The sequence below is a fragment of the Eretmochelys imbricata genome, chromosome 2, assembly GCF_965152235.1.
Source record: "Eretmochelys imbricata isolate rEreImb1 chromosome 2, rEreImb1.hap1, whole genome shotgun sequence".
In the NCBI taxonomy this organism is placed as follows: domain Eukaryota; kingdom Metazoa; phylum Chordata; order Testudines; family Cheloniidae; genus Eretmochelys; species Eretmochelys imbricata.
Window position 1 is genome coordinate 247,230,927 of NC_135573.1, and position 24,547 is coordinate 247,255,473.

The 24,547-nt window shown below is 44.6% G+C and overlaps 1 protein-coding gene across 1 annotated transcript in view; it reads left to right on the top strand.

Moving 5' to 3' along the window:
- Positions 1–24,547, top strand: part of DIP2C (disco interacting protein 2 homolog C) — a 492,048-nt gene that overhangs the window by 277,658 nt on the left and 189,843 nt on the right. Inside the window, exon 2 of the mRNA XM_077809483.1 lies at positions 7,741–7,812. Within this exon, the coding sequence (XP_077665609.1) occupies positions 7,741–7,812 (72 nt within the window). The remainder of the gene's footprint in view (positions 1–7,740; positions 7,813–24,547) is intronic.

The following is a 24,547-nucleotide window of genomic DNA, read 5'->3' on the forward strand; positions in this document are numbered from 1 at the left end:
CCCTCTTGCCAAGATGCTGATACTGAACTTGAGTCATCAGCAGTAAACAAGCCATACTGAAAATTGACTCTTTAGAGCACAGAATAAATGTGGAGAAAGTTAAGACACTCACGCATGGACTCTGCTGCTTAGTACCTGGATTCGAGAGGAACTATTGGTTTCATTATTTCCTCCTCTGAGATTGTTCACAAGTACCTTAAACTCAGCTGAAATGCCAGTCTCAAAAACTTCAGTTTGTAGTATGCATGTCCAGTGGGAAACAGCAACTTCAGTCTGGTTTTGAGGTCACTGAACTTTACATTGTGTTTTCAGTGTTCTAAGCAAGGTGTTACTTGTACCTAACTTTTAGTACTTTGGTTTACATCTCTGGTGCGGTGCAGGCTAAGACGGGTGACAGAATTTAGCACTGGTGTACATGGGTTTTTTGTTTCTGAAATATTCAAATATTTTTCTGAAGCCCAGGAGAAGCAGATGTTTTAAAAATAAAGTATCCCTTGATGTACCCTCTTTAAAACATCAGTGCTAGTGACAAGTAGGTTAATATTCTTAGGATTGGTTACTTCAACTGTGAATGAAGAGAGATCAACAGTAAAACTGTTAGTCTAAAGAACAAATGCTAAAAGACCAAGAATGTGCATAAGATGGCTTACTTTATTGACGGCATTAATTTAATATAGGCAAGTATAATATGTGTGTTACATTAAGACTGGCTCAGACACAATGGGCCCAATCTTGCTCCTATTGAAGTCTTTTGCGGTTGACCTCGTTGCCTGTGTGATTTGACTGTCAGTCCAAAATGTTCAATCTTTGAATATTTAGAGTTAGAGCTAGTCTACACTGGCAACACTAAAGAGCTAAACCCCACCTCCATGAGGGGCGAAGCTACCAGTGCTGGTGTACTGTCTACACTGGGACTTTACAGCGCTGAAACTTGCTGCACTCAGGGGTGTGTTTTTTTCACACTGTAAACTGCCAGTGTAGACGAGCCCTTAGTTACCGAAATCTGCGGTTGGACAGGTGTGTAAGCTGATTATCAGAGGTGCTCAGCTCCCCAGCGCCCTCACGGAAGTCTATGGGATCTGTGGTTATTTAGCACCTCTGAAAGTCAAGCCACTAGTTTAAAGTGCCTAAGTGTGGATTTAGGAGTCTATCTTTAGGCACCCATGTTAATTTTGGCCCTTCTTTTTACTGTATGAGTCAGAAAACTCAAAAGTGTCTACCTTAGTGTGAAAATATGAGCTACTGCCAGTGTCATGTAAATTGTAGTTTCTATGTAATAATCTCATCTGTAAATTTCTACCTCTGTCATATTGAGCCTATGAGGAATAGTATGGGAACACAGAAGATTTGGTTTTATTGTTTACATAGGGAGAGGGAGACTTTGTGAACTTTGCCCTGTTTTCTGCATAATGTTGTTATCCTTTGTCTACATAGGTTTGCCTCTCATATCATGGTAAAAATCCCTAAATCTGTATTCACCGCATGTTTGTGGTTACGATTGGCCAACTAATATTGCAGTGTGAAACGAGACTTTGTATACAGAGATATCTGCTTTACCCTGAAACGCTCCACTTCCTTTGAGTTAAGCGCTGGCAGCCATACTTCCATGGCACTAACATTTCTGATTCACTGGCTGGGTTAAAATTTACACTTCTAAGTGCATTAAGGGACGGAGGGAGATGCTGTTTAGATACTTTGCGTGAAAATGAAAGTGGAAAATGCACTTCTGTGGTCAAACACAGATGTGACCTGTAAACTGGTACAGCTGACTTGCCAAGGGGCTGGAAGGAGTGAGTTGATGGGAGCTACTTTAACTTATACATGCTTTTCTTCCAACTCCTCAGCATATAATTTACAACATCAATCTTCATGGATTATCCTAGGTACCCTTAAAATTCCCTGATGCCTACTGACACCTGCTTACTGACATTTAACTCAGTGGTTCTCAAAGCCAGTCCGCCGCTTGTTCAGGAAAAGCCCCTGGCGCGCTGGACTGGTTTGTTTACCTGCCGCGTCCACAGGTTCGGCCTATTGCGGCTCCCACTGGCCGCGGTTCGCCACTCCAGGCCAATGGCGGCTGCGGGAAGGGTGACTAGCAAGTAGGTTGGCCCGCGCTGCTTCCCGCAGCCCCCATTGGCCTGGAGCGGCGAACCGCGGCCAGTGGCAGCTGCGATCGGCCAAACCTGCGGACGCGGCAGGTAAACAAACCAGTCCGGCGCGCCAGAGGCTTTCCCTGAACAAGCGGCGGACCGGCTTTGAGAGCCACTGATTTAACTTACATGCCATCTCTGAATTGGACCCCCCCAGTGATCATTGTTAAGGGATAGAAAAGCAAAATTGATGGAGGAAGGAGAAGACATAAATGTAAATCTCTGAAGAATATGTAGAATGGAATTCAAACAAGAAAAAATAAAAGGTCACTTAGGATACTGTCAAATGAACTTAAAAATAACTTAAACTTCACCAAACTTAAACCTCACCAGATATTAATAGGATAATAATAATAATAAATATAGTAGTAATAATATTTAGCACTCAGAGAGCACATTTTATCCATAGATGTCAAAGTAGGTGAGCATTAGCACCCCCCATTTTGAAAGATGAGGAGACATATAGCACAGAGAAGTTAAGTAAATTGGCCAAGACCAGATAGTGAATAGAACACAGGTCTCCAGATTCCCCATTTTGTGACCTATCCCATTGAATCACACACTCTCCTTTGAAACAGTGATTACATTTCATTCATACTGTCCCTTTGATCGCACTACCAGCAATTTTTCCACTCAGTCTGGAATGGTCCCAATAGATCATTTCAGAATATTAACACCAGAGCTATTCCTGGGCAGAATTGGTTGGCATTTTCCAAATGCAATTTTTCTTCCATTTTTGTTTTTGTCAATTTCAAACTTTGACCAAAAAAGAAGTGTAAGAGTATTTCAATGACATTTTTGCTAAACTTTTTTCTAATCCTTTGACCAGCTCTATTCTTGGGTGAGGCTGCATAAACAAATCCAAGTCTCTGGTTCTCGGCCGTTTGCAGTGTGATTTTGTTCACTGTCTTGCTTTGGTTTATTCATGCACATAGGCAGGAGGTTGAAATCTTTAGGAATGTTGCTTTCTGAAGCACTCACATAGCAAATAAGTAATTTCCTTATAGTGCCTGCTAACTGAAAGGAGCAAAGACACATCGTGCGTGAAATCCAGGTCCCACTGGGAATTGGGTTTGTGTGAGCATGCTATATGCACAGTCGGTAGGTCAAAGTTCTGAACTGCGCTTTATGTCACTGATTCTTTAAGATGAAAGGGAGGACAACATGGTACTCATATTCTTTTTTGAAAGAAAACGTAGTCCAGCTGATGTTTTCCAGGTGATGAGATTTAGTTCTCTACCTTACTATGGGAAAAGATCATGGGCTAGGCGAGCCTAACTACCAGCTAGGGGGTATTATGTACATGACATGCAGTAATTAATTTTGAGTTGGAAAAAAAAAAAGTAAGAGTTGTGATAAAAGCACAGGGAGAGTTCAGTTAGCTTTTGACCAGTTTCATTCGTAAAATTAATGGTTGGTCAGTTAGTGTTTATGTTCTGAAGTCTGTCTACCTTAAACAATATAAAATTTAATCCTGATAAATTGTTTCTGCCCACACCCCCACACCATATGGCACATCTGACTTCCATCCATTTCATAGCTGTAATACTGGTATCTACAATGAATAGTTAATCTTTTTATTTTTTGCTGTCACATATTTTTGTGATTTGGTTGCCAGGGCAATGATGATTTTCTGTGTGCTCATTATTATCAAAAATTAATGATGGGTGTAAAGTAGAATCTTGCTATTAATTGCAGGGAGACAAAGACTTTTGTATTTAATTCCCACCAAAAATCATTTTGTTTTGTTTTTTTCACTGGTCTTCTTCAACCTAAAATATTTTCTTCTCTTTAGTGTATTTCAGAAGTGTGAGTCTAAGGGGAGATGTGCAAGAAAAAGTGTGAAAGAAAACATGTCATGGCCAGTGGATAACAGCTGATGTTTTTCTTTCTGATTTTGGCATCAAAGAGACTACGTGTCGTCTTTATTTCTTTTACCAATTTATTTTACAAATACAAGTGTTTTCAGACTTTTGTTCTGTGGCAGTAGAAATTATATAAGTATTTTTTAAAAAGCCTGTCTGAGATAAGGGCCAGTATAGGTACAGTATGTAGCATAAGAAAGCTGTACTGTTGGAAAGACTACAAGAACAATATCCAGCATGTGAAGCCTTTAATAACAATATGCATATATATGTACCCTCTGTGTAGAAGATGAATCACTATTTTAACTAACCTGTTGTCTGCAGTTTCTTCTTTAAAATGAAATTACAGACTAACTGTACTGCACCTAGCAAAGTGGAGCTCCGATTCTGATTGGGGTCTGTATGTGCTACCATAAAAGCAGTAATAAAATAATAAACAAAGTGAAAAGAAATATGCACTCAGATTGAGCGAGATGTGTCTGGAAAGCTTAAGGATTCAATATTGATAAATATGATAAACACATGCTAATCTGTTTTCATCAATTTCAAAAGGAAAATTGGTTCATATTCTATGCTTTTGTCAATCTAAATGTTATAGCCAAACCATTTTAATGCAGCAATATATACAGTAGGTTTCCTCGACTAGTCTGTGAGAGGCTGATGATTACTGTGCAGAATGCACATTTCTGACTAGTCTTACGTATGCCAGAAATATTAACTTCATGGGGATTTTTTAAAAAGTTTTGTTTTTATTTTGTCCTGTTTTGTTTTTTGAGGCAGAGAGGGTGGCTCGGAGTGTTGGTAATAGGAGATGTAGCCTTTTGCCTCTGGGTTGGAACCCTTCCCAAGAAAGTACCTTTCATCTAATGACAACCGTTACCATCTGATGGCTGTTTGGTCTGTGCAAAATGTGTTTAGTGGTCTCCGAGCAAGCCCCAAAAGTCTATCCATACAGCTGGTGTTGGTTAGCACCCAGTCATAGCAGAATGGCGAGAGTTTAAATGATCTTAAGCAATTATTGTGGTTCCTCCAACTCATGGTTGAGCATATGAGGGGAGCACTGTGGAGAAATGTACACTTGCTGTTGCTCCTGGTTTGCGGGTTACATTCTGCAGGGCTATCAACCTGATAAACTCTCAGTTCCAGTATTACTGTTACCGTGACATTTCCCAGGGATCCCAGGCTGCACCTCACCACCACCGGCCCTTAAAATGAGGCAGCCTTACCTGTGCCTGCAGTGGATCAGCTCCCTAAATCCACCAGCCTCTGGCAACACAAGCACTACCTTCCAGGCCTCCCTCTCTCTGTACAGGTAGCAATAGGCATACTCCAACCCCATATCCTCAAAGTGTTCCCTACAGCATCCAGCCCCTTATTCAGTGAACACTCACAGAATTACCAGGTCTGCTGTCCTAAAGGAACAGAACACAGCAGCTTGTAAGATTCTGCTTAGGAGTGAGTCCCAGTGTTCCGTCTAATTCCACACATGCGTGGGGAAAATTAATTTTATGTGCACCAATATGGAGGTAACGTGTGGCGTGGGTGGGGCCGAGGGGTTTGGAGTGTGGGAGGGGGCTCAGGGCTGGGGCAGAGGGTTGGGTTGGGGGGGGTGAGGGCTCCAGCTGGGGGTGCAGGCTTCCCCGGGGCTACGGTGGGGAGAGAGGACTCCCCCAGCTCTCTCTTTCTGCAGCAGCACCTGGGCTGGGGCGGGAGGGGTAAGGGGAGGCGCTTCTCCCCCGGTTGCACAGCTTAGAGGGAACTTAACTTGGGACCAGAACTTTGCTTAACACACAGTTCATAGGTAGGTTTATAGTGAAAACAAGTATAAGTTTATTATCAAAGATTCAAGATTCTAGTAATTGTGAGCAAGAATATTGGAAACAAATGGTTACATATAAAACGATATCATGCTTTCTACAGACTAAACTTAACCAACAGGTTCACCTCCTGTCTGAAGAAGTTTTATTTCACCCAAAGTTCTCTTTAACATTTTCAACCAGGGCCGTCTGAGATCCCTTTTTCATGAAGCAAAACTTCTGTCTTTTTACTTCATCAGTGAAGGCTGTCTGCGCATCTTCTCTGCTCCCGCCTCCAATTCTTATCTAACAAACCTTTAAAGCGCCCCTCCAGATAAAGTTCTTCCTTCCCTGCTGTTTCTCTCTTAGTTCCTCTCTGAAGTTTTTACAGTCCTTCATCTGCATTTGGTTCAGGTTGATGATATGAAAACCATTATGAATGAGAAAATTCTCTGTTTACAGACAGATGAATAAACATATCTCATCTAACTGAAAACCTATTTTTCACCTTTGCTGATGATCAGTACCTACAGACTTAAAAAAAATTATTTTGATGGCTAAAGTGATGCAAGCTTTTAGTCAAGACCTCATATGTCACTCTGGTGAACTAGAATATACATACCAGACCCATAAGAGGCCTGTAACCACTCTGTATCTCCTTGCCAGTTGGCATTAAAGGATTTTTGGGTCACAGTTACTAACTCTCTGCTTTATCGTGTGTCTCACAATATGTGGTATTATATTTAAACCTCAGCTCCTGGAATCCTGTGATTATGTGGGAATCTTACGGTTGTTATTTTTATTTATAAAGTAAGTTTCTAGCCCTCATGGTTACAGAGCAAAGTTTGAAAACAAACCCAAGAGTACCCCAAAGGCTCATAAAATAGAAAGCAACAGAGCCCCCCACTGCCAAATTCATTATTCTTAACATCTTTTGATTTTTTTAAGCCAATCTCATTTTTGAACACGTGGAGGATTAGCCACACTGAAATTCTTAAATAAATCTATTTTTGTAAAAAAGACAAAACTCAGATTTTAATTATCCTTAATTCAATATTTTGATTATGTTTATATATTTTGAACAGTAAATAGAGATGGGTCTAGAATCGTATTCAGACTTCAGTGTTCAGACCCCTCTCCGCTTTTAACTAGACAGAAAACATGTGCTCTCCTGCAGCCTCCCCTTATCTGCCATTTCTTTGTGCAACACTTTTGTGGAAAAGCTTTTAAATCCTTATCTTCAAAAAATTGTCATCTGTGGAAAATGCAAATGCAGTAAATAGACATATCAATTAAGTGGGCTTATGGGGTATTCAACCCCTTGGACAATTGAGTCTGGAAATTTCAAGATGCTTTTTATGCAATGTTAGACAGAGACTCTGTAAGACGTAATGCTGTTTGACAGTGGATGTTTGGTGGGTTTGCTGCATTGTTTTTCTTAGAGTGGTGCTTAGGAGCTAAGCCAAATGTTTACATTATAGCAGCAGTGTAGCAGCACTTTGAAATCTTTTGTGGCCTACATGCTCGATTAGAAAAATCTCATTAATGACATAAAATTCTAATCTGTAATGAGTTTTGCTAGCCATTACAGGCCTAAGTATTCTATATAATCCACTGTTGATTAACTTAATGAAGGCCTATGTAGTTTTTGAAAGCCTTGTGTGACAGCATATCAAAATGAGACTGAAACACTGTGCTTCTGGACTCCACTGCTGAATAAATCAAGGCTAGCTGTTTACTTGCTGAAATGGTTCTAGTGTAAATTAGTTCTTTCTGGGTAGAATGATCATACTGTGTTTTCATTTGTTCATTATAATTGTCAAGAGAAACAGACAGTGCAGTGGTGGTGAAGCATATGGTACTTCCGTTAAGCAGCTAGACTGTGTCTTTATTCAAGTCTTATTGATTTTCCTTTTCTTTCCTTGGCAGGTGACATCACACAGAAGGGATATGAAAAGAAGAGATCAAAATTAATTGGGGCATACCTGCCACAGCCTCCGGGTATGTATAGCTGTTCCAGCACTGTATGAAGTTGTCAAATACATAGATAGCTACAGAGTAAAAATCTGTATATTGGAAAGAGTATCTGTGGCAGAAGCAAACCTGTTTGTTATGCATTGTACATGCAGAGCTCCCATCATCCTTTTGTGTATACATATATATGTCTGCCTGGATGTGTTTACATTTTATACATATATTACTGTGGGATACCCAAACCTACATGGCCAAGAAGTAAAACTAGCCATGGCTCTGCAGGTAGCCATTATTTATTCCAGAGAATGAAAAAAAAACCTACAGAACTATCGTAACCCTCTAACACTTAAGCCAAACAAAGGTCTCTGAACAGTGGGGAAAAGGAGTTAGGTTTATAACAGCCTGCCTGTCAGTACTAGGGCTTGCTCCATTGCAGGACTTCCAACCTAAGTCTGTCACGCCTGTGTATCTTTTGAAGAAGACAAGTGAAACAGTCATCCCCCACAGCTCAACACAGGCCAGAGTCCCACAATAAGGGCAAGCACCTATGATCCTTTCTAGAGACCTGGGTTAACCCTTTCCTTGCTTCCCTAGGGATGCAATACGTATCAAAACTAGACTCACCCACAGCCATACACAGACACCCGACTGTATTTTGTTCACGTTGGTTTAATGCTTAATTTAAAGTATTCCATATGTAAATTGCAAATAAAATAAGAAAAGAAATATTTCACATTATCTTCTCCAGTTAGGCTGACCAGATAGCAAGTGTGAAAAATTGGGACGGGGGGCGGGGGGTAATAGGAGCCTGTATAAGAAAAAGCCCCAAATATCGGGACATCTGCTCAGCCTATCCTGGAATCATAGAATATCAGGGTTGGAAGGGACCTCAGGAGGTCATCTAGTCCAACCCCCTGCTCAAAGCAGGACCAATCCCCAATTTTTGCCCCAGATCTGTAAATGGCCCTTCCAAGGATTAAACTCACAACCCTTGGCCAATGCTCAAACCACTGAGCTATTGCTCCTCCCGCCCATCTGTATTTCCAATGCTGCATTTATTTTTTTTCATGTGAGACCACTGAATCATGAAGTCAAATATGAATTTGTGTGCATCAACGTAGGCCCCAGTCTTCACTGGGGCTCCACTCAGGCACCAGTGTCTACTTCCACTGATCTTGTGGGCCATAGTTCAGGTCTTCCTTTACAAAATTCCAGGTAATTACCATAAGGTATAGTTTAGGGTTTACTGTTTAATCTGCTCACACGTACATGCTACAGCAAGATGTTTTTGTGTCCTTAGACTTTACTGGCTCTGTCCCCAAAGTTCAGGAGATCTAAAAGAAAAAAAAAAAAAAAAAAGCTTGGCATTACTGACTGAGCTGTTGCCATCTCAGCTCTCCAGAAAGGTGCGGCACGATTTGGGGGGTGCTCTTGACATTTGCTAGCTGTTGGGAACAGCTATAAAACTCGACAGATCAAACAAAACACCCCATAATCCTAGAAGATTCCTAAACTTCTGTGCATTCAGCATTTTACTAATTTATCAAAGTGTATACAACACTCTTCATAATCTGCTTCACTGAAACCTGTATACTCTGTGCACCTCTACTCATTCCCCCCATTACTGCCCCATACCTTCTGCAAACTGGTATAATTCATATTTTTATTAGTAGTATTTACTGAGCACAGTCAGTTGTGTCCTGCTGTCTCTCAGCTTGTTCTCCAAAGAGCTTTCAATTTCAGGAGCAAACTATATCCTCCAAAGCTGACACCCATGTAATGGGGGAAGAGATGAGGCAGAGAACCCTATGGGATGAACCTGCCAAGAATTTCCTTCAAACTCTCTCCTCAGGGACCTAGGGTTTGGCAATCTGTGGTGAAGGCAGAGGGTCCCCTTGAGAGAGTCATTCTCTCACTAATGCGCCTTTGTACCCTCACCAACTGTATGGTTCCTGCAGAGGTTGTTTAGCCTTCACAAAATTGTCATCAGTGAAGGAGGTGGCCTTGTGCTGCTTTATTCAGATACAGAAATCTCAGTGGATATCCTCTGCCTTGGGAAGGGGAGAGAGAGACTTCCCTCTCTCCTCCAAATCCTGCAGTGGACCCAGCGGGGCTTCCTGTGACTGGAGGAAGAGGAGAACCATCCTGCAGAGATGGCATTGCTTCCTTTTGCATTCCTCCATCTAGATCCAGTGGAGCTGAGTCCCCTTTGCTTGCAAAAGGGAAACTTGGCCCTAAATTGTTTCAGCATTAAAATGAATGATTTTATTGCACTAAAGGACATTACAGCTGTAAAATTACAGTATATTCCTGTTGAAACTGAGATTATTTATGCCTTAGGTCTTCGCTGTGTTTGTAGTTTTCTGTTTGTTTTGTTTTGTTTTTTTCCCCCTTTGTTACTTTTAAAACAAAATTGGTAAAGAGGTATTGTGGTATTTTTCCTCTCAACCTTTACTTAGCTGAATGGCTGAGGGTCCCTGCTTCCTACCCAGGGAGATGAATCTTCTCCAAATGGAAGTAGGATAACAAAGTAACTGGGGCTGCCTCCTGTAGTTGCTTGTTAAGACCTCTTGAACATTGGTGTCCTATTATCCAATATGTCACTCATTTGTTTATTGTACTCTGTTTTCATGGGGAACTGCAAACATTTATAAGGTTTGGTACTAGAACTCTCTATTATAAGGGGAGGATGTTTTAGAAATATTAACAATAAGGGGACTGAATTTCACAATACTTTTTTGGTGGGAGCCAGGGTGTGAGAAAGGGATGGGGTCTGCATTTTTTGCAACTGCGCCTACCAAACGGAAAGTAAATCAAAAGGCAGTTCCCCACTGTTCCAGCATCCAGTCCTCCTGCTGCTGCTTTGCTAACATTACTAACACCAATGTTGGCAGAGCGGAACACTGATCATGTGGCTCCATGAGTGTACCGTAGTGTCTGTGTGTATGTGTGTGTGCTGTACTGCATGGGGGCAGCCGCTCCATTCGTTGCTGTAACAAATGTAAAAAAACTAAACGTGAATTAATTAGTTTTTTTCAACTTGTTACAGCAGCGAATGGAGCTGCCGCGGTACGGTGTAGACTGCAACACAGTGAAGGAGCCGCAAGAAGAATGCTCCGCACTGCCAACTTTGGGGTCTGTGACATCCGGGAAGCAGCAGCTAGAGAGCGAGCGGCCAGCACAGCAGGAAACCGTCCCCTCTTTTACTTTCGTTTTGGTGAGCACAAGAAATGTATATTTTCAAGTGAATATTTGTTTATAAGTGTCCCTCTCCTGAAGGCCTTCTGGGCATCTACTACAATAAAGCAGACAAACATAGTTAATAGAAAAGCAACATGGCCTGAGACAACACTTGGAAACCTGTTATCAACCATGTCCAAATAAGAACGAAGTAAAAAATCACTGTTCTTATGAATAACTGAAAAGACCCAAGTGTGTCTCTAACCTCTCCCAGAGGCATGCTTCAGAGGAGGTTTTGTACAATAAAATGGTTAAAGCATAGGAGACTAACAAGACTTCTAGTTCTGGCTGTGCCACTGACTTGCTGTATATAACTCAGTCAAATCCAGGTGCCAGCCCTCTGGATGGTGCTGTAGAGGTCTAAAACATAGTTCACATGCCCTCTGTAGGGTCAGAATTCATCCCTTTCCTGCTGTTTGACACTTATAAATTATTATTAAGTCAACAAAAAGCCTAGGATTCCTAGTTCTTGGTTTGTCAGTTCACCACTTACCTTCCCTGAGGCCAGGGAGGACATGCACTGAAGCTTCCTTCTTTCCTTTTTATGCCCTCCGTCCAGGCGTGAAATTGCTGAAGATGATGTGGGATGGGGCTGGCTTCTGCTCTTGTCTCGAGGATAATTCATTAACTCCTTTATGCTCTGGTGCACCGTGGAGCTTGTCCAACCCCCCACAGACATATCTAGATGAGGAGAGCGTTCCAAACTCCCAGAAACTCAGTGGAGTAGGCCCTGCCTGAGGTCCTCTCAGGATTCTGTTGTGGAAGCTGAGCAGTTGCTGCTCCCCCAACTGCACTTGCTGTGACTACAAGCACACTGTGACAGAGGTGGTCTCTCCCACAGAATGCTCCCATATTATTATCAGATCAATGATTGTTAATACAATAAAACTACAGAAAGAATCCATATTAAGGCCTAAAGCTAATCAACTGTGGACCTTCACTTTATTATCAGTTTCCTGTTAATGTGAAGTAGCATTGCTCATTGATTCGGAGCACTGGTCTGTGAACAAGTTCTAATCCAGGGGATGACAAGTTCTGTCTCTGCGGCCTTGAGCAACTCTCTCTGCCTCAGTTTCACCATAATACTTATCTGGGTGTTGCAGGGATTAAAAGAGTTAATTATTTTGTACCATAAAAAGTGCTACATGTTATTAATAATACTATTGAAAGCAGAATGATGCTGTCCAACCATGCCCCTCTTCACGTTCACAAATTAGTGGGGGTGTTTCAGTTGTGTTCCGTAGTCTCAGAAGGCTGCTGTCACTTTTTCTTGGGAAAATAAAACAATTACGCCATGTAACTTTTGTTTCCTCAAGCTGTATTTGCCAGAACATCAATTAGAGGTGCGGATGTTCTGTGCACAGGATTGTTTTCATTTTAAATTTGTTCTATAACTGTTGAATATCTGGTTTTGGAACCTTCGTATTATGCTACTTTCCTTATTTGATAAACTGAGGCTAGCAAATTAAAACCATAGCACACTTCTTGTACTGTTAAATTAGGAAAGGAGCACAGTGAATTTCCCTAAAACATTTTGGGGGCATTTTCTGCCTGGTACAGATGTGGGAATAGGAGGGGAAGAGTTGTAATGTGATCTAGTGGATTAGACATCAGCCTGGGAGCCCTTGACTTCAATAGGAGTTGAGGGTGTTATACATTTTGCTGTTTCAGGCCTTAAATGGCTTCCCAAAGGTTACTTGGCAATAAGGTGACCAGACAGCCAATGTGAAAAATTGGGACAGGGGGTGGGGGGATAATAGGAGCCTATATAAGAGAAAGACCCAAAAATCGGGACTGTTCCTATAAAATCAGGATATTTGGTCACCCTGCCTGGCAAGTTGGTATGTTGTAAAGTAGGGGGCAGGATATTTACAAGTGCTGAAATCTGGAAATATAAAGGGTGTAAGCATTAAATCAGGCCTGTTTCCCTGTTTTACAGATTCAGCAACTGACCCTTGGCATAATGAAGTAACTTGCAGGAGAGACACTGTGAATCAGCTTGGCAGCTAGGGGACCAGTGCCATCTAGTCCTCTGTGCCATGCTGATTTAGACCATGACCGTATGCAAGTCACTTAATTTCTTAGCCTCAGTCTCCCCGAATTGTAAAATGGGGGTGGTGACCTTGGTCTTTCCTCCCATGCCTTCCACTCAAAGAGCGGTTCTCACTACTAACAGCTGAATAATTTCTTCTTACATTATAGAGGTTGTTTCAGAATAATTGGCATATAAGAGCTCCTCCAATTCTGTATGTGGAAGTAGTTTTCTGTTTCTCCTTGCTTGTGCTATTAAATTCAATTTTTTTTACATCAAATTTGCATTTACTGTTAATGTTGTTTACCCTGTGCAAGTTACTCATCTTGGACAATGGAAGTAAACTAGTCTATTTCACTTTTGGTTTGTCATGCACAAGGATAGCACTGCATACAGTTTGGTTGCAAAGCCTGCGAGATGTTTAAATAAAGCTTGATTCTGGGATTAAAATAAATCACAGCTACTTGTACATGCACTAATATTATTTAACATTTATGGGGAAACGTTCATCGATTGACCTCAAAGCCCTTTACAAAGATGGGTATGGGTGGAATTTGCAAAAGCACCTAAGTGTGTTAGGAGCACAAATCCCATGTGACTTTCACTTAGGATAGGACTTTCAAAAGCACCTTAGTGTCATCGTTCCCATTTTCGGAATATGACTAAGGCTATGTCTACACTACAAGCTAGGCGTGTTATTCTCCTGCTCACATACACATACTTGTGCTATCTCTCATCCAGCTAGCACAAGCATAAATAGCAGTGTAACTGCAGTAGCACCTAGAACGTCACCAGAGGCATGGCCGAGCCATGCTGAGTACAAACCAGTGGATATATACTTGGCACAGGTCAGCCATTCCTCCACTGCCACTACCCATACCACAGCGGCTACACTGCAGTTCGAAGCCACTCTAGCTTGATGAGAGAGAAAGCAGGTGTTGTGTACACGAGCAGGGGAATCACACCTCTAGCTCATAGTCTAGATCAGGGGTCGGCAACCTATGGCACGCGTGCCAATTCTTAATGGCACGCTGCTGTCTGCTGGACCCCGGCAGACAGCAGCGCGCCATTAAAATTCCGGCCCGGCCCGGCCCGCTGTTTTCCACCGCCCACCCACCTCTCTCTCCTTGCAGGGCAGGCAAGCTCCCCCCACCCTCCCCATGCCTCTTTCCCCAGCATGCTGGATTCCTGCCCCTCCTTCTTTCCCTCCCTGCGGTCCATCAGCTGACGGCCCTTGCTACCGAGGGGGAAAGGGAGAAGCGGAACCGCAGCACGCTCTCTGCTCCGGGGACCTTGGTGAGGGGGGTGGAATCAGGGCATATCCCCTCCAGCCCCCTGCTGTGAGCAGCTCGGGGCAGGGGGCTGGGAGCACCCCTACGACCCCAGCCCTCTGCCCTGACTCCTGCATCCCCTCACACACACCCCAGACCCCTGCCCTGACCCCTGAACCCTCCTCACACACACCCAGCCCTCTTCCCTCACCCCCGCGCCCCCCATACACCCCAGCCCCGTGCCCTGACCCCTGCACCCGCCCCACAACCCCAGCCCTGACTCCGGCACCCCATACACACCCCCAACCCCCTGCCCTGAGCACCAAACAGGAGCTCCTGCACACACACACCCCACATACCCACCTGCACCCCTCACACCAAATGGGAGCTGCCCAGGTAAGCACTCCACACCCAAACCTCCTGCCCCAACCCTGAGTCCCCTCCCTCATTCTAGCTCCTGGCCAGACCCTGCACCCCAGCCTACTCCTTCACCCCCAGCCCTGGTCTCAGCACACTCCCACCCTCATCTCAGTGCAGAGAGAGGAAGAGAATGAGGTAGAACCACGGAGAAGGTAGGTACTTACTGTATGTGGACAGGGCCGGACCCTAGACCGGCAGGAGGCTCAGCAGGGCCAGCAGCTGGGACCCTGGCTGGCAGGAGCCGGCGGACAGAACCCTAGACCAGCAGGGGACTGAGAGGCAGCGGGCTGAGACACTCAGCCCACTGCTGGTCTGGGGTCCCAGCTGCCGGCCCCGCTCAGCCCGCTGCTGGTCTGGGGTCCCAGCTGCCGGCCCCACTCAGCCCGCTGCTGGTCTGGGGTCCCAGCCGCTGGCCCCGCTCAGCCCGCTGCCGGTCTGGGGTTCTGGCTGCCAGCCCCCTGCTAGCCGGGGTCCCTGCCGCAGGCCCCACTCAGCCTGCTACCGGCCTAGGTGAACGGAACCCCAGGCCGGCAACGGGCTGAGCGCGCTGGCGGCATAAGATCAGCATTTTAATTTAATTTTAAATGAAGCTTCTTTAACATTTTGAAAACCTTGTTTACATACAACAATAGTTTAGTTATACAATATATAGACTTACAGAGCGAGACCTTCTAAAAAACGTTAAAATGTATTATTGGCACGCGAAACCTTAAATTAAGGTGAATAAATGAAGACTCGGCACACGAGTTCTGAAAGGTTGCAGACCCCTGGTCTAGATATAGCCAAAGGCACAGAAATGCGAAGTGACTTGCTGGTAGATCTTTATTTCCTAAAGCCTAATTGTTCATAGATTCATAGATTCATAGATATTTAGGTCAGAAGGGACCATTATGATCATCTAGTCTGACCTCCTGCACAACGCAGGCCACAGAATTTCACCCACCACTCCTACAAAAAAAACCTCACACCTATATCTGTGCTATTGAAGTCCTCAAATTGTAGTTTAAAGACCTCAAGGAGCAGAGAATCCTCCAGCAAGTGACCCATGCCCCATGCTACAGAGGAAGGCGAAAAACCTCCAGGGCCTCTTCCAATCTGCCCTGGAGGAAAATTCCTTCCCGACCCCAAATATGGCGATCAGCTAAACCCTGAGCATATGGGCAAGATTCATCAGCCAGATACTACAGAAAATTCTTTCCCAGAAAATTCTTTCCCAGGTAACTTGGATCTTACCCCATCTAAAACCCATCACAGGCCATTGGGCCTATTTACCATGAATATTTAATTACCAAAACCATGTTATCCCATCATACCATCTCCTCCATAAACTTATCGAGTTTAATCTTAAAGCAAGATAGATCTTTTGCCCCCACTACTTCCCTCGGAAGGCTATTCCAAAACTTCACTCCTCTGATGGTTAGAAACCTTCGTCTAATTTCTAATCTAAATTTCCTAGTGGCCAGTTTATATCCATTTGTTCTTGTGTCCACATTGGTACTGAGTTTAAATAATTCCTCTCCCTCTCTGGTATTTATCCCTCTGATATATTTATAGAGAGCAATCATATCTCCCCTCAGCCTTCTTTTAGTTAGGCTAAACAAGCCAAGCTCCCTGAGTCTCCTTTCATAAGACAAGTTTTCCATTCCTCGGATCATCCTAGTAGCCCTTCTCTGTACCTGTTCCAGTTTGAATTCATCCTTCTTAAACATGGGAGACCAGAACTGCACACAGTACTCCAGGTGAGGTCTCACCAGTGCCTTATATAACGGTACTAAAACCTCCTTATCCCTACTGGAAATACCTCTCCTGATGCATCCTAAGACGACATTAGCTTTTTTCACAGCCATATCACATTGGCAGCTCATAGTCATCCTATGATCAACCAATACTCCAAGGTCCTTTTCCTCCTCTGTTACTTCTAGTTGATGCGTCCCTAGCTTATAACTAAAATTCTTGTTATTAATCCCTAAATGCATGACCTTACACTTCTCACTATTAAATTTCATCCTATTCCTATTACTCCAGTTTACAAGGTCATCCAGATCCTCCTGTAGGGTATCCCTGTCCTTCTCTAAATTAGCAATACCTCCCAGCTTTGTATCATCTGCAAACTTTAGTAGCACACTCCCACTTTTTGTTCCCAGGTCAGTAATAAAAAGATTAAATAAGATTGGTCCCAAAACCGATCCCTGAGGAACTCCACTGGTAACCTCCCTCCAACTTGACAGTTCACCTTTCAGTAGGACCCGTTGTAGTCTCCCCTTTAACCAATTCCCTATCCACCTTTCAATATTCCTATTGATGCCCATCTTATCCAATTTAACTAATAATTCCCCATGTGGCACCGTATCAAACGCCTTACTAAAATCTAAGTAAATTAGATCCACTGCGTTTCCTTTATCTAAAAAATCTGTTACTTTCTCAAAGAAGGAGATCAGGTTGGTTTGGCACGATCTACCTTTTGTAAAACCATGTTGTATTTTGTCCCATTTACCATTGACTTCAATGTCCTTAACTACCTTCTCCTTCAAAATTTTTTCCAAGACCTTGCATACTACAGATGTCAAACTAACAGGCCTATAATTACTTGGATCACTTTTTTTCCCTTTCTTAAAAATAGGAACTATGTTAGCAATCCTCCAATCATACGGTACAACCCCTGAGTTTACAGATTCATTAAAAATTCTTGTTAATGGGCTTGCAATTTCTTGTGCCAATTCTTTTAATATTCTTGGATGAAGATTATCTGGGCCCCCCGATTTAGTCCCATTAAGCTGTTTGAGTTTCGCTTCTACCTCAGATATGGTGATGTCTACCTCCATATCCTCATTCCCATTTATCATGCTACCATTATCCCTAAGATCCTCTTTAGTCTTATTAAAGACTGAGGCAAAGTATTTGTTTAGATATTGGGCCATGCCTAGATTATCCTTGACCTCCACTCCATCCTCAGTTTTTAGCGGTCCCACTTCTTCTTTCTTTGTTTTCTTCCTATTTATATGACTATAGAACCTTTTACTATTGGTTTTAATTCCCTTTGCAAGGTCCAACTCTACTTGACTTTTAGCCTGTCTCACTTTATCCCTACATATTCTGACCTCAATAAGGTAGCTTGCCTTACTGATCCCTCCCTTCTTCCACTCCCTATATGCTTTCTGCTTTTTCTTAATTACCTCTCTAAGATGCTTGCTCATCCAGCTTGGTCTACAACTCCTGCCTATGAATTTTTTCCCCTTTCTTGGGATGCAGGCTTCCGATAGCTTCTGCAGCTTTAATTTAAAATAATCCCAGGCCTCCTCTACCTTTAAACCCATAAATTCTTCAGTCCAATCCACTTCCCTAACTAATTTCCTTAATTTTTGAAAGTCAGCCCTTTTGAAATCAAAAACCTTAGTTGCAGATTTATTTTTGTTAATCCTTCCATTCAGTTTGAACTGAATTAGCTCATGATCACTTGAGCCAAGATTATCCCCTACAACCATTTCCTCTATGAGGTCCTCATTACTCACCAAGACCAAATCTAAAATAGCATCCCCTCTAGTCGGTTCGGCAACTACTTGCTGAAGGAATCCATCAGCTATCGCATCTAGGAAAATCTGAGCCCTATTATTATTACTAGCACTCATCCTCCAGTCTATATCTGGGAAGTTAAAGTCTCCCATGATCACACAGTTTCCATTAGTATTTACTTTATTAAAAACATTAAAAAGGGCTCTATCCATATCCAAATTAGATCCCGGCGGTCTATAGCACACCCCAAGCACTATCCCAGGGGAGGCTCTAATAGTTTTCTTCCCCAATTTAATTTTTGCCCAGACAGACTCAGTCATATCCATTTCATCGCTTCTTATTTCTTTACATTCTATCTCATCATTGATATACAGTGCTACTCCACCACCTTTACCTTTATTTCGGTCTTTCCTAAACAGCACATACCCTTCAATACCTGTAGCCCAGTCATGACTACTATTCCACCAGGTCTCTGTTATACCTATAATATCTGGTTTCACTTCCTGCACCAGTAACTCTAGTTCCTCCATTTTGTTACCTAGGCTCCTTGCATTAGTGTACAAACATCTTAATTTTTGCTGTTTAGCCTCACTCACATTCTGTACCCTATTAGGCACGGTTATTTTACTACCAGTATAACCTATTAGACTTGTATCTACACTGCCCTTCCTCCTACCTACAGCTGTATCCACTCTTACTTCATTTTCTTTCCACTCTATGCTTAATTCTGGCGTGGAGATTACCTGGACATCTCCCAACCATCTCCCCCAAATTCCTAGTTTAAAGCTCTCTTAATCAGTTGTGCCAGCCTCCATCCTAGAAGTCTATTTCCTTCCCTACTCAGACGAAGTCCATCCCGAGAGAACTGTCCTCTATCCATGAATGCCTCCCAATGGCCATACATCCCAAAGCCCTCCTTATAGCACCACTGCCTAAGCCATCTATTGATAGTCATAATCTTGTCACACCTTTGTTGCCCTTCTCTAGGAACAGGCAGAATCCCACTAAAGATCACCTGAGCCTCAATTTCCTTAAGCGTCCTCCCCAGCCTAGCATAGTCTCCCTTAATACTATCCAGCGAGAATCTAGCCGTATCATTTGTTCCCACATGAAGGATAATTAGGGGATTCTTTCCCGCTCCCTTTAGAATCCTTTTCAACCTCAGGTCTACATCCCGTATCTTAGCACCCGGAAGACAGCACACCCTCCTATTTTCTGGATCAGCTCTGGTTACAGGCCTATCTATTCTTCTCAGTAAAGAGTCCCCAATCACATAGACCTGCCTTTTCCTAGTGACTGTACTATTCTCCAGTCTATCCCCTGTTCCCTCTGGCTGCAAGTTCTTTCCATTCCCATTCTCCCTTGTAATCCTTTTTAACCCATCCTGTATCCTCCTGGGGCTCATATTTGGTGTAGTCTCCATTGACTCTTCCCCTTTTCCTATAGGACTAACCTCTCTTCTCTTCTTCCTTGCCCTGTCACCTTCAGTGACTACCTGCTGAGCCCCTTCCTCATTTTCCAACTCTGCAAACCTATTCTTAAGCTCTATTTCTCCTTCACTAGCCCGTCTTTTCCTCTGCCTAGTTCTTTTAGTCACATGCTTCCACTGACCACTTTCCTCACCCAGTCTCCCCTCAGAATTCCCTAGTCCTGCTTCCATCTGCAAGTCTGAGCTTTTCCCTTCAGATACCTCATGTCTTTGCTCCATAATCTGCTCAAACCCCTTCCTAAACTCTACCAGACTTTCCACCTGCATCTCCAAACCTCGGATCTTTTCCTCCATCAGCTCTATCAGACGGCACTTCATGCAGACAAAACTCTTACCAGGTGCCCCCTCCAGGATCATGTACATACCACAGCTTCCACATCCAGTCATCTTCATTGTGTCTTCTGCTACATGGGTCACTCCCACTGCCACCTCTGTATCTGTCATATCCTTCCCACCTAAATCCTGTTACTCTGGGAAACACAAACCACACCAAAACACCACCACCCACAGCAAAACCAAACCCAACACAAGCACCGCAAGACAAACTCCCCTTTCAAACTCCCACTCAAACTCCCCTGTTTACAGCTCTGTTTGCTAGCTCCTGTGCCGCTGCAGCTGTCTGTGCCGCTGCCTGACTGGCTGCTACCTTTATAGGACCCCTAGTCAGTGAAGCCCCGCCCCCTAATCAGGGCTCAGCTTCTCTCCCAGCACAAAGCCCCTACAAACCTCTACACATACAAATACTACCAATACAAAACCAAGCACACACAAATACCTTCTCCTCCAACAGAACTCCCACTCAAACTCCCCTGTTTACAGCTCTGTTTGCTAGCTCCTGTGCCGCTGCAGCTGTCTGTGCCGCTGCCTGACTGGCTGCTACCTTTATAGGACCCCTAGTCAGTGAAGCCCCGCCCCCTAATCAGGGCTCAGCTTCTCTCCCAGCACAAAGCCCCTACAAACCTCTACACATACAAATACTACCAATACAAAACCAAGCACACACAAATACCTTCTCCTCCAACAGAACTCCCACTCAAACTCCCCTGTTTACAGCTCTGTTTGCTAGCTCCTGTGCCGCTGCAGCTGTCTGTGCCGCTGCCTGACTGGCTGCTACCTTTATAGGACCCCTAGTCAGTGAAGCCCCGCCCCCTAATCAGGGCTCAGCTTCTCTCCCAGCACAAAGCCCCTACAAACCTCTACACATACAAATACTACCAATACAAAACCAAGCACACACAAATACCTTCTCCTCCAACAGAACTCCCACTCAAACTCCCCTGTTTACAGCTCTGTTTGCTAGCTCCTGTGCCGCTGCAGCTGTCTGTGCCGCTGCCTGACTGGCTGCTACCTTTATAGGACCCCTAGTCAGTGAAGCCCCGCCCCCTAATCAGGGCTCAGCTTCTCTCCCAGCACAAAGCCCCTACAAACCTCTACACATACAAATACTACCAATACAAAACCAAGCACACACAAATACCTTCTCCTCCAACAGAACTCCCACTCAAACTCCCCTGTTTACAGCTCTGTTTGCTAGCTCCTGTGCCGCTGCAGCTGTCTGTGCCGCTGCCTGACTGGCTGCTACCTTTATAGGACCCCTAGTCAGTGAAGCCCCGCCCCCTAATCAGGGCTCAGCTTCTCTCCCAGCACAAAGCCCCTACAAACCTCTACACATACAAATACTACCAATACAAAACCAAGCACACACAAATACCTTCTCCTCCAACAGAACTCCCACTCAAACTCCCCTGTTTACAGCTCTGTTTGCTAGCTCCTGTGCCGCTGCAGCTGTCTGTGCCGCTGCCTGACTGGCTGCTACCTTTATAGGACCCCTAGTCAGTGAAGCCCCGCCCCCTAATCAGGGCTCAGCTTCTCTCCCAGCACAAAGCCCCTACAAACCTCTACACATACAAATACTACCAATACAAAACCAAGCACACACAAATACCTTCTCCTCCAACAGAACTCCCACTCAAACTCCCCTGTTTACAGCTCTGTTTGCTAGCTCCTGTGCCGCTGCAGCTGTCTGTGCCGCTGCCTGACTGGCTGCTACCTTTATAGGACCCCTAGTCAGTGAAGCCCCGCCCCCTAATCAGGGCTCAGCTTCTCTCCCAGCACAAAGCCCCTACAAACCTCTACACATACAAATACTACCAATACAAAACCAAGCACACACAAATACCTTCTCCTCCAACAGAACTCCCACTCAAACTCCCCTGTTTACAGCTCTGTTTGCTAGCTCCTGTGCCGCTGCAGCTGTCTGTGCCGCTGCCTGACTGGCTGCTACCTTTATAGGACCCCTAGTCAGTGAAGCCCCGCCCCCTAATCAGGGCTCAGCTTCTCTCCCAGCACAAAGCCCCTACAAACCTCTACACATACAAATACTACCAATACAAAACCAAGCACACACAAATACCTTCTCCTCCAACAGAACTCCCACTCAAACTCCCCTGTTTACAGCTCTGTTTGCTAGCTCCTGTGCCGCTGCAGCTGTCTGTGCCGCTGCCTGACTGGCTGCTACCTTTATAGGACCCCTAGTCAGTGAAGCCCCGCCCCCTAATCAGGGCTCAGCTTCTCTCCCAGCACAAAGCCCCTACAAACCTCTACACATACAAATACTACCAATACAAAACCAAGCACACACAAATACCTTCTCCTCCAACAGAACTCCCACTCAAACTCCCCTGTTTACAGCTCTGTTTGCTAGCTCCTGTGCCGCTGCAGCTGTCTGTGCCGCTGCCTGACTGGCTGCTACCTTTATAGGACCCCTAGTCAGTGAAGCCCCGCCCCCTAATCAGGGCTCAGCTTCTCTCCCAGCACAAAGCCCCTACAAACCTCTACACATACAAATACTACCAATACAAAACCAAGCACACACAAATACCTTCTCCTCCAACAGAACTCCCACTCAAACTCCCCTGTTTACAGCTCTGTTTGCTAGCTCCTGTGCCGCTGCAGCTGTCTGTGCCGCTGCCTGACTGGCTGCTACCTTTATAGGACCCCTAGTCAGTGAAGCCCCGCCCCCTAATCAGGGCTCAGCTTCTCTCCCAGCACAAAGCCCCTACAAACCTCTACACATACAAATACTACCAATACAAAACCAAGCACACACAAATACCTTCTCCTCCAACAGAACTCCCACTCAAACTCCCCTGTTTACAGCTCTGTTTGCTAGCTCCTGTGCCGCTGCAGCTGTCTGTGCCGCTGCCTGACTGGCTGCTACCTTTATAGGACCCCTAGTCAGTGAAGCCCCGCCCCCTAATCAGGGCTCAGCTTCTCTCCCAGCACAAAGCCCCTACAAACCTCTACACATACAAATACTACCAATACAAAACCAAGCACACACAAATACCTTCTCCTCCAACAGAACTCCCACTCAAACTCCCCTGTTTACAGCTCTGTTTGCTAGCTCCTGTGCCGCTGCAGCTGTCTGTGCCGCTGCCTGACTGGCTGCTACCTTTATAGGACCCCTAGTCAGTGAAGCCCCGCCCCCTAATCAGGGCTCAGCTTCTCTCCCAGCACAAAGCCCCTACAAACCTCTACACATACAAATACTACCAATACAAAACCAAGCACACACAAATACCTTCTCCTCCAACAGAACTCCCACTCAAACTCCCCTGTTTACAGCTCTGTTTGCTAGCTCCTGTGCCGCTGCAGCTGTCTGTGCCGCTGCCTGACTGGCTGCTACCTTTATAGGACCCCTAGTCAGTGAAGCCCCGCCCCCTAATCAGGGCTCAGCTTCTCTCCCAGCACAAAGCCCCTACAAACCTCTACACATACAAATACTACCAATACAAAACCAAGCACACACAAATACCTTCTCCTCCAACAGAACTCCCACTCAAACTCCCCTGTTTACAGCTCTGTTTGCTAGCTCCTGTGCCGCTGCAGCTGTCTGTGCCGCTGCCTGACTGGCTGCTACCTTTATAGGACCCCTAGTCAGTGAAGCCCCGCCCCCTAATCAGGGCTCAGCTTCTCTCCCAGCACAAAGCCCCTACAAACCTCTACACATACAAATACTACCAATACAAAACCAAGCACACACAAATACCTTCTCCTCCAACAGAACTCCCACTCAAACTCCCCTGTTTACAGCTCTGTTTGCTAGCTCCTGTGCCGCTGCAGCTGTCTGTGCCGCTGCCTGACTGGCTGCTACCTTTATAGGACCCCTAGTCAGTGAAGCCCCGCCCCCTAATCAGGGCTCAGCTTCTCTCCCAGCACAAAGCCCCTACAAACCTCTACACATACAAATACTACCAATACAAAACCAAGCACACACAAATACCTTCTCCTCCAACAGAACTCCCACTCAAACTCCCCTGTTTACAGCTCTGTTTGCTAGCTCCTGTGCCGCTGCAGCTGTCTGTGCCGCTGCCTGACTGGCTGCTACCTTTATAGGACCCCTAGTCAGTGAAGCCCCGCCCCCTAATCAGGGCTCAGCTTCTCTCCCAGCACAAAGCCCCTACAAACCTCTACACATACAAATACTACCAATACAAAACCAAGCACACACAAATACCTTCTCCTCCAACAGAACTCCCACTCAAACTCCCCTGTTTACAGCTCTGTTTGCTAGCTCCTGTGCCGCTGCAGCTGTCTGGCTGTTGGCCTATATCAACCTGATGGTTTATTGAATCAGGTTTGATTTATGAAGGCATATGAGAATATCACAGCCATGCCACCATTTCTACAATTTATACCAAATTTATGACTGCTCTTTTTCATGTTAATTGAGAACCCATTTCCAATCATATCTGTGAGCTGAAATAAATATGGAAGGTAACCTAGTCCAGCTGATGT